Source organism: Hydra viridissima, unplaced genomic scaffold, assembly GCF_058129835.1.
Source record: "Hydra viridissima isolate aposymbiotic clone 2 unplaced genomic scaffold, HvirCarnegie_v1 scaffold_142, whole genome shotgun sequence".
In the NCBI taxonomy this organism is placed as follows: Eukaryota; Metazoa; Cnidaria; class Hydrozoa; order Anthoathecata; family Hydridae; genus Hydra; species Hydra viridissima.
This window is the reverse complement of record NW_028324401.1, coordinates 7,501-18,183: the sequence shown is the minus strand read 5'-3', so window position 1 is coordinate 18,183 and position 10,683 is coordinate 7,501. Positions and strand designations below refer to the sequence as shown.

The window sequence follows — 10,683 nt, the reverse complement described above, 5'->3', positions numbered from 1 at the left end:
ATCTGGTTTTTCTTAGGCGCGCTTGTTTCTTAGTTGTTTTTTTTTGTAAAGAAAGTTTATTCAGACGTTTTTTTTACGCAACTCCTTTAACATTATTTTTAACAAAGTATTCTTTTATACGTGTTTACATTGAAATAAAACCCTTTGCGTAAATAGAGATAAGTTAGAGAGCAAAAGCCTCACTACTTTGCAGAAGAAGAATTGGATGGCAAGATACAACTTTTTAAATTCGTGTGCTTTCTCTTTTAAGGTACTTTTTGAATATTTTTTCAAAGAAAAGTTAGCGTAGTTTTCCTCTTTTAAGTTTAGCTTACGCAGCTTGACATCACAAAACGCAAAAACCAATAAGGCATGATAAAATACAAGATAAACGTAAAATAAAATAGAAGTGAAACAAAAGTTAGACACCATAAAAAAAAAAAAAAACAAAAAAAAAACATAATATACTTCTATGTATGTTTACATTGAACTAAATAAAATCCTTTGTGTAAATATATGAAAAAATAGAGAGTAAGAGTTCATAAAAAAAGCCTCGCTATTTTGCTGAAGAAGAAATGGATGTCTAGATCTTTTAAAATAAGGAACTTTTTGATTTCTTTTTCCGAAAAATGGTTGGAGCAGTTTTCCTTTTTTAAATTTCACTTATGCAGTTTAACATCACAGAAAATATTAATTTGCTTTTTAACAAACTCTTAAAAACATCAGAAATAATTCTAAATGCAACTCTATTAAAAGTGTTAACAGAATAACAAAACGACTTTTTTTTTTTTTTAAAGATAAAAAAAGTTTGAACTATCTTTAAATAAGAAATGTGAGAACAGTTTAACAGAACTTCTTGTTTATTATGTATTTAGCGAAACAGATAAATATATTTGCAAAAGCATAGAGAAAACAAACTACACAAAAGGCCCATCTTTATTGCCAAACTGAACAAACTTTTCTAAACTACATAAATGGTCTCACTATATTGCCATATTGAACAAACTTTTCTAAACTACCCTCTTTTTGAATTTTTAGCTTCATGTTTTTAATTTTGTCTTTAATATGGCTTCGGTAGGAGTACTTTTGCAAGACATGAATGAGCTTGTCACTGCTATGATTTGCCAAGATGCCAAGGTAATCTTTGTACGAGCAACTTGAGCTTACATCTGTAAACACGTCTTGCAAGATGTATGCCAACACCAAAGCTGCACATCGTGGAAAACTTCTGGTGTTGAACCATTCGTTGTGGCCAGGGCAAGCATTCAGCTTTTCAACTATTTCATCTAAAATTTTACAAACTCAAGTCATAACACAAAGAGATTAAATCGAATATTCATTTGGTTCTGAAGCATGACAAGATTAATTTTGTTTTTTTATTTGTTTTTTTTTGTTGACCTTATTGTTTGCACTGATAGCAACAACTGGTTTTTGAAAGATTACCTAATTGGCATTGGCTAACTTCTGCTTTGTTTTCCTTTGTTCTTGGCTGAGTTGATCCTGAAATAAAATAAAACCATGTTCATTTTTCTAATTCATAAAAAAACCATCAACAGTTTCTAAGTGTTAGAGATAATAACAAGCTGTGCATGATTTCTAACGGTGAAGTTTCTAACTTCATCATTAGAAATCGGGTAGACACAACTTTCTAAAAGTGCACTTAGCAATGATGGCAAGTTTTTATTAACAGTTAACCATCTGAAATTGTGCAAGAAGAGGTTTGTGTTTATATATGTTTGTATAAATTAGGTTTTACATTACCGATGTGTTCTTGAGTAAAAGATGGCATTTCCAACTTGATTTTTTTTCTTCTTGGATCTTTTACTTCTAAAACATAATCAGTTTTAGTATCATTCACTTGTGTAAACATTTAAGCAATCACAGAATTAGTCCTGCAACAAATACATACACACTTCTGTGTTGTTTTTTTTGTTTTTTTTTTGTTTTTTTTATTGTTTTTCTTTTTTTTTTTTTTTTTTACAGCTTTAACAATAACAATAGGGCAAGGAGTTAATTTGGGCATTTTTATTTTTTGAAAGCGTGTTGAGATTTGCATAAAAATCAAAAATCAAAAAGAATTTACCTCTGGATGTACAAGCAAGACTTTGGCTAAATAGACTACCAACAGATTGAACAGCACCAGGTGAGGGCTGTTTTTCAAGAACAGTACCAGCCTGTTGGACTGGAACAGCTGAAAGAAACAAACTGGGTTTGGCCATCGTTTGCTGACGAGCAACAAGATTAGGAGCCAGAGGAACAGAAAAGACCTCTTTTGAAGGATTAAAAACAACTTGCAGAGAAGGAGCAACATGAACAGGTTTGGCAACCACTTGCTTATGAGCAGGTTCAAGAAGAGCAGGTTCAAGAAGAGCAGGTTCAAGAAGAGCAGCTTCAGGAGGAGCATGGAAAACACGTGTGACAGCCATAAGATTATCTTGCTGTGAAGCAACATTAGACACTGTTTCCAGCAGAACAGAAAAAACCTCTTTTGAAGGACTGAAAGCAACTTGTTCAGCAGGAGCAGCAGAAACAGGTTTGGCAACCACTTGCTCACTAAAGTAAACTGGAGAAAGTTGTGCATGGTGTTCAATAAAATCCGGTTCATCAGGAAATAATGTTAATGCAAGAGGAGAACAAGCTGTGCCAACAGGAACAGCTAGAGTCTGATCTACATCCATACAAACAGCTTGTTCATTAGGAACTAGTTGTGCAAGAGCAGAGGATAGTTCAAGAACTGGACCAGCGATTGTTTGTTCAGAAGGAACAGACGAAACAGGAGTTGAGCTAGGTTCACACAAGAAATCTACAACATGTTCGTTGCTGTCCTCTAAAGGAGCATTGTTTTCTACAGCTGGAGAAAATGGAACCACTGTGGTACAACCGAAAGTAGCAGCACATTCTTCAGAGTCAGAACCGGAGTCTGAATCTTCCTCAAAAATGTCCTCAACATCATGAAAACCGTACTCCTCTGCATTAGTTCGGAGCCAGTCCATCACATCCTTCTCCTCCTTTGGTGGTCTCTCAGACTTTTCAACAGTCAAAGACTCTATGACTCCGAAGGACTGTCCGATGCCCAGGGCAAAGCGCAACTCCTCTGCAGCGTTCCACTGGGACACATAAAAGCTATCCATTGTGTGTCTGCTGTGCTTCATGTAGAGTGTAGCAAACCGCTCGCGATCTTCTTTGCTGTTGTTGGCAAAGTAAGTGGCTATCGAACCGCGAATGCAAGTGGGAGTAAGACGCTTCATGGGAATGTTTACTTGGCTTTTTCTGAAGCAGGACGTCAGGCTAGAGGTGATAGCAGAGGAACCCATCTGGTAAACAGGCACTCTAGTTGCACCTAGTGTCACACCTTCGTCTTTGTTGGCTCTCACCGAAGGAAAAAGGGGCCTGTAGCAGTCGCTCAACTCCAAAACAGTCTTGGTGTCTGCAGCCATGTAGTGAGAGTCGTTGACAAGAAGGTCTCTGTATCTCAGCAAATAAATATCGATCAACACTTTCAAGTCGTTCGGCACTAGAATGTTTTTGGCTCCGTACTTGTATGCTGTTTTGTAGCGCTCTTGCACAATGCAATATCCACACTCACTCTTCTCAGCAGCCATGTAGTCTCTAATGTTTAAAAGAGCAATGTTAGATTTTCTTAAACTGTTAATTACAGTGACAGAGAGCAGAAGATGGTTTCGTAGAGACACAGCATTGTCTCTAGTCAGCGGAAGAGACGCCTTTCTAATCGATTCCACTAAGTCTCTTACGTATGCAGACTTGCCATATTCGGTCAGCAAACTGACATTGATGATGTTGATGCTTTTTCTTCTTTTCACAAGGCTCCTCCTCAAAGAACGAAAGGGCCTCAGCACTTTTCGCAACTCATCCACCTTGCAGCGCAAACGTCGGATGGCCTCATGAGAAAGTCCGAAATAGACGTTTCTGGCTTCACTGAAACGAAACAGGAGACAAAGGGAGACGAGGCGGTTGTACAACGTGTGACAAGACATGGCTTTTGTTTGGTCAAGTTCACTCAGCTTGGAATTGAGCTGAATTTTCTTAAAGTGCAAGGAGAAGTATCTATCCTCCAAAACATTGGAATTGGTGAGGGCGTTTGGGTGCAGCGTCAACGTGCTGTCACAACAAGTCAATATTTCCACAACTGCATTTTTGTAGATTTTTGCTTGTGACCAAGTGTTGTTGTTGGCTACCACAAGCCACTTTTCAAAGTCTCTGAAGAGCTCATCTGCTGACTGGTAATAAAAGTGAAAAGCATCTTTGTCCAGCTGAAACAAGAGTCTCTTTTCTTCGGTCAAGACATAGGAGCTGGAAACCAAGTGCTCTAAGGAATCGAAATCAGAGTCAAGGACGGATTCGGTGTTCAGCTCTTTGTTTTCTACAGAGGTGCATTGGTTTGCAGAAGGAGCCTCGGACGAACCAGCAACTGGTGAGGGCAAGCTTAAAAGAGGATCAGAGGAAAGAACCGGAGAAGAAAAAGAGGAGGAAGGCCCAGGAGCAGAGGATGCAGAGCCTGATGCAGACGCTTGTTCAGCTACTGGCTTAATACCAAAGAAGGCAGGTCGAATAAATTGAGGGACATAGAGCTTCTCGTTGTCGTATCGCTTTGCCTCTGCAATCTTTTGTTTGATCATCTTGGAATCGTAGAAATGAGTCTCTTTCAAGTGTATGTCCAGTCGGTCGTAATACTTCCAACATTGCAAACAGGGGTAAGGTTTTGGACAGCCGGACTTGCGTTCGAGACGAGCATGCTGAAACTTCCTGACCATTGCAGAGTAAAAGATGGAAGCTTCATCCAAAGTCCAAGAATGATCTTTTTTAGTCAAGTGTCTTTTAATGCTTGTGGACGAATGTTTGCACAAAGGCATCGGACAGCTAACAGCGTACCTCTTCTTGGTACCATAGAAAGGTACAACCCTGTTTACGGAGCCACACGCTGCAACTAATGCGGCCCTGACTTTGTTTTTGAGCTTTAAGTCTCTCTGTTCTTGTGACTGCTTTCTTTTCTTTTTTTTTGCTTTAGAGTTTGGAGAAGAAGCAACAACAGAGTTGTTTTCTTGTGAAGAAGACATGTTCAGGTGTTTGTTTGCAACGGTTTAAGCTAAAAAAAAAAGAAAACAGTTAGTGAGAGTTTTTTTTCTTCTGCCTGTATCCAATCCTGGAATGTTGCGTGGATTGATGAGAAACACAACTACAGCGAAGAGCTGTGTTTTTTCGAGTCCTCTGCAAAAGAGCAAGAAGAAAGTAAAGAGAGCAACAAGAAGAAACAAAGCTTGCACTAGCAAAAGAAGAAGAACGAGAGCAACTAGCATTACATGCATGGTGGCAACAGTGATTGCTATTATGAGAAGGAGAATGAGAAAAAAAAAAGAAACAAATAAATAAAGAGATGGAGTTTGAGAGGATCTCGCAACCATATGACTCAAAGAAAGAAACTGTGTTGAAAAAAGGCAAGAGAGGGCAAATAGAACTTGCTAACAAGGACAAATGACAGACATAACTACAACAGTAACAACTCTCATTGCAAGCATAATAACAACAACAGCATCAGCATCACTGACTCAGAGAGTGTTGAAAAAACAAAACAGATTAAAAAAAACAAGCAAAGTGGCTGAACAGTAACAACAACCATTGCATGTATAACAACAGCAACAGCATCACTTAATCAGAGGGTATTGATAAAAAAAACAAACAAAACAAAAACAAAAAAGAAAAAAAAACAAAACAAATAAAAAAACAAAACAAGCAAACTGGGTGAACAGTAACAACTCTCATTGCAAGCATAATAACAACAACAACATCACTGACTCAGAGAGTGTTAACAAAATAAAATAGATTATAAACAAGCAAAGTGGGTGAACAGTAACAACTCTCATTGCAAGCATAAAAACCAACTACAGCAACAGCAGCATCAGCAACAGCATCACTGACTCAGAGGATATTGATAAAAAAAAAACAACTAACAAACACACAAACAAAAACGAATAAAAGCAAAGTTGCTGAACAGTAACAACTATCATTGCAAGTAAAACAACAACAACAGCATCAGCAACATCATCACCGAATCAGAGAGTGGTGATAAAATAAGATAGATTAAAAAACAACCAAAGCGGCTGAACAGTAACAACTCTAATTACAAGTAAAATAACAAAAGCAGCATCACTGACTCACAAGGTTTTGATAAAACAAAAAACAAAAAACAAACAAAGCAAGCCAAGTCGGTGAGCATTAACAAACACTCATTGCAACTATAATAACAACAACAGCAACAGCATCACTGACTCAATGGGTGTTAATAAACAAAAACAAAAACACAAACAAAGCAAGCAAAGTGGGTGAACATTAATAAGACTCATTGCAACTATAACAACGACAACAGCAACACTATCACTGACTCAGAGGGTGTTGATGAAAAAAAAGCTAACAAAAACACAAACAAAGCAAGCAAAGTGGGTGAACATTAATAAGACTCATTGCAACTATAACAACGACAACAGCAACACTATCACTGACTCAGAGGGTGTTGATGAAAAAAAAGCTAACAAAAACACAAACAAAACAAGCAAAGTGGGTGAATATTATTAAGACTCATTGCAACTATAACAAAAACAACAGCAACACTATCACTGACTAGGAGGGTGTTGATGAAAAAAAAACAAACAAAAACACAAACAAAACAAGCAAAGTGGGTGAACATTAATAAGACTCATTGCAACTATAACAACGACAACAGCAACACTATCACTGACTCAGAGGGTGTTGATGAAAAAAAAGCTAACAAAAACACAAACAAAACAAGCAAAGTGGGTGAATATTATTAAGACTCATTGCAACTATAACAAAAACAACAGCAACACTATCACTGACTAGGAGGGTGTTGATGAAAAAAAAACAAACAAAAACACAAACAAAACAAGCAAAGTGGGTGAACATTAATAAGACTCATTGCAACTATAACAACGACAACAGAAACAGCATCACTGACTCAAAGGGTATTGATAAACAAAAACAAAAACACAAACAAAACAAGCAAAGTGGGTGAACATTAACAAACACTCATTGCAGCTATAACAAAAACAACAGCAACAGCATCACTGGCTCAAAGGGTGTTGGTAAAATAAAAAAATTAATAAAAACAAAACAAGCAAAGTGGGTGAACATTAACAACACTCATTGCAGCTATAACAAAAACAACAGCAACAGCATCACTGGCTCAAAGGGTGTTGGTAAAATAAATAAATTAAAAAAAACAAAACAAGCAAAGTGGGTGAACATTAACAACACTCATTGCAGCTATAACAAAAACAACAGCAACAGCATCACTGGCTCAAAGGGTGTTGATAAAATAAAGAAATAAAAACAAAACAAGCAAAGTGTGTGAACATTAACAAACACTCATTGCAGCTCTAACAAAAACAACAGCAACACCATCACTGACTCAGAGAGTGTTGATAAAATAAAATAGATTATAAACAAGCAAAGTGGGTGAACATTAACAAACACTCATTGCAAGCATAAAAACTTACTCAGAGAGTGTTTATAAATAAAACAAAAAACAAAAAACAAAAATACAAGCCAAGTGGGTGATTACTAACAGCGCAAACAGCAGCAACAACAGTGTCTTTAGAAACAACAAACAAGTACAACAGCAACAACTGCTTTTACAGAGTATAACAATAACAACAACATGGCACTAACAACAACAAAAGGGTTGGAATAAAAACCTATAGGCAAAAGGAGAGCTGCATTCAGACAAGATCGATTACAAAGAAGCTCTTCTTTTGGACAGAGGAGAAACTGCTTTTGAGGGACAGAGGGACTTTTGTTGTTGTTGTTGTGCAGAAACCAACAAACTTTTATTGAACCGAATATAACCGAACATAACCGAAAGTCTTGTTTGCTTCTGTTTTGTGCCATCAAGAAGGGAAAACAAAACATCACGAAACAAACGAAGCAAACGAAACAAACAAACAAACGAACGAAACAAACAAAAAAACGATTAAATAAATAAACAAACAAACGAAACAAACAAACAAACAAACAAAAACAAATAGGAAAAACAGAAAACGCTGTACCGAAACCTCGCCATTTTTATCCTTCCTCGAGCTTTCTTTGGGCGCCAAAGACCGAGAAAGTTGAGCAAACGTGACGTTGAGGGGGGGGGGGGGGTACTTAAGGCCAGCAGACCGACCAATGGCAAGCTTAGGAGAGACCCACGTGAATGTTACTTTTTCTTTCTATGTACGCTGAATCCGCTCAAAGTCTGGAATTTCCAGCATTCACGTGTCATCACTCCAGCCACCAGATTGGCCCACACTTTGCACACTTTCAAGACTAGAACTTCACTTAATCACAAATTGAGCCAAAAAAAAACTAAGTCTCGCATGGCGACAACTTTTCCAAAAGCAAACAAAGGCAAACGAAGGCAAACGAAGAAAAAACAAAAACAAGTAAACAAAAACAAAACCGAAAAGGGAGAGAGAGAGAGAGAGAGTGAGTCGACTCATTTCTTTCGACTGCCTTAAACGAGAAGTCTAAAACGTTTAAAAGTTGAAAACTAAGTTTTTTAAATGAACTGCACCGAAAAAACTTTACGACAGTTTAGCTGGTTAAAAACGCAGAGGAAAATATTTTATAAAATTTAAGCGTTCTAAAGATGTCCATTTTTGTTTTTGGCTTTTTTTTATTTTGGTTTGTTTCTGGCTTGTTTCTTTTTTTAAATTCTAGCGATCGAGCATATTTGAACGGTTTCATCAACCTGTTGGCGCACGTGCTCGAGAGCTAGAACTTTGATTGCTTTTGTTGTTGAGAATTGAGAATGTCCGAGCAGGTTTTTTTATCGATTTCATCGCTTGTGGCGAGGCAAAAATCAAAACGCTTTTTGGACGAAAGAAAAGAGATTAAAAGGAAAAAAGAGAAGAAAAAAAAAAAACAAAAAAATAGGTTATGTGTCATAAACATTTATTTTCTCACGCGATGACGTCTAGTTTTGTTACAGTAATTAAAATATGGTATCAAGTTTGTAATTTCTATCTTATTTTTAGTTACGGATAATTGCCAATTATGTCACGTTTAGTATACACAACGCTGTTTTCTTAATAGCAATATGATACAAACAAGTTATAAAAAAAAAAGCGTTCGCTCGATCTTCCTTAGTCAGTTGAACAAAAAGAAATTTTCACAACATATGATTGATTTGGTTGTCCTAGCAAGCTGTTTTAGCAAACGACTAGAGGTTGCAACTGTTGTTCATTGAAAACGAAAAATCTAGCGTCAGCAAGAAATTTTTGAATACATAATGTACACAAAAGTGGCACTAACAAATGAAAATGTAAAAAAAAATGTTTACCTTGATGCCAGACTCGCAGAGATGTTGTCGCTCGTTGCTATCGACTGCGAACAGCTTTGTTGTTTTTCGAAGTGCCTCTTCATTCTACTTATAGCCGAAGTTTTGGCTTCGAAAAAAAATACACGAACGTCGTTAAGCTCAACGAGCTGCTTTAATTGTTGTTCGTGCGAAAACGAAATGCTTAAAACGGATAAAAGTGTTGGCGTAATTACACTTTTCGACCGCGATGCAGTTTGTCAACTCTAGCGTACTTTTTTGGCTCGTGGAGCAAAAGCCTCATGATAATAGCAAAGGCTTAAAATGTCCTAACATGTCAGCAAAGGCTTAATATGCTTAATAAACTGTGGTTAAGCTTTTGCGGTGCAGTTCATTTACAACTTAATTTGCAATTTGCTGGCACAAGCAAACGTTTATGACTTCTCGTCTAAGGCAGTTGAGCGAAATCAGTCGACTCACGTTTTTGTTTTTGTTTTTGTTTTTGTTTGTGTTTTTGTTTTTGTTTGTGTTTTTGTTTTTGTTTGTGTTTTTGTTTTTGTTTGTGTTTTTGTTTTTGTTTGTGTTTTTGTTTTTGTTTGTGTTTTTGTTTTTGTTTGTGTTTTTGTTTGTTCGTCTTCGTTTAAAATATAAAGAATTCGAAAGGAAGGTTGTTGCTTTGTTTGCTTATTGAAAGTTGTCGCCAGTTGTGAGGCTTAGTTTTGTATTTGTTTACTTTTTAAAATATCGAGGAAAATATTTTAGGACATCGCATTCTAAAGGTGCCTTTTTAATAAAACATCTAACGATTTAGCTTTTAACGTTATGCTCAAAAGAATGCCCGTTTCGGTTTCTTTTTTCTTTTTTTTCTTTTTTTTCCTTTGTTTCAATTGGGCAGAGTGCTCATTTGAGCAGCCCACCCATGATCCAAAATTATGAACTCTGTACAAGATACGTTTCATGGACTGTAGAAATTTCAGGAAACCAACACAGTGACTAGTTCGTAGTGTGTGTTAGTTCCACCTTTATTCACGGTAGAGCGGACCTGTTCGAGTACTCGAACATTGGGTCACGTCTGAAACGTGAGAATGCTAGAGTGCGTTTTACTAACAATTTTATCGCTTGTGGCCAGGAAAGCAAAACTTTCCGTTTTTGTCTTTTGCATCCTAAAGGAGCCTTTTTAATAAAACCTCTAACGATTTAGCTTTTAACGTTATGCTCAAAAGAATGCCCGTTTCGGTTTCATTTTTTTTTTTTTTTCTGTTTGTTTTGGTTTTTGTTTTTTTTTTTCAATTCGGCATTCTAAGGGTGCCTTTGTAACAAGATCTAACGATTAAGCGTTTAATGTTGTGCTCAAAAAAAAAAAAAAAGTGCCTTTT

The 10,683-nt window shown here is 36.7% G+C and overlaps 1 protein-coding gene across 2 annotated transcripts; it reads right to left on the bottom strand.

Annotated features, from left to right (window-relative positions):
* Positions 1–758: 758 nt before the first annotated feature.
* LOC149875839 (uncharacterized) lies at positions 759–8,129 on the bottom strand. Of its 2 annotated transcripts, XM_090076132.1 has the most exons (5): positions 8,058–8,129; positions 2,063–5,083; positions 1,741–1,806; positions 1,423–1,479; positions 759–1,265 (listed from the first exon to the last, which is right to left on the bottom strand). In XM_090076132.1, exons 2-5 carry the CDS (start codon positions 5,052–5,054, stop codon positions 946–948), a joined length of 3,435 nt encoding a protein of 1,144 aa, XP_089932258.1. In that variant the 5' UTR covers positions 5,055–5,083; positions 8,058–8,129; the 3' UTR covers positions 759–945. The 2 variants fall into 2 exon arrangements, with proteins under 2 accessions (XP_089932258.1, XP_089932259.1); XM_090076133.1 differs by having other exon boundaries at positions 2,063–8,096.
* Positions 8,130–10,683: the final 2,554 nt, after the last annotated feature.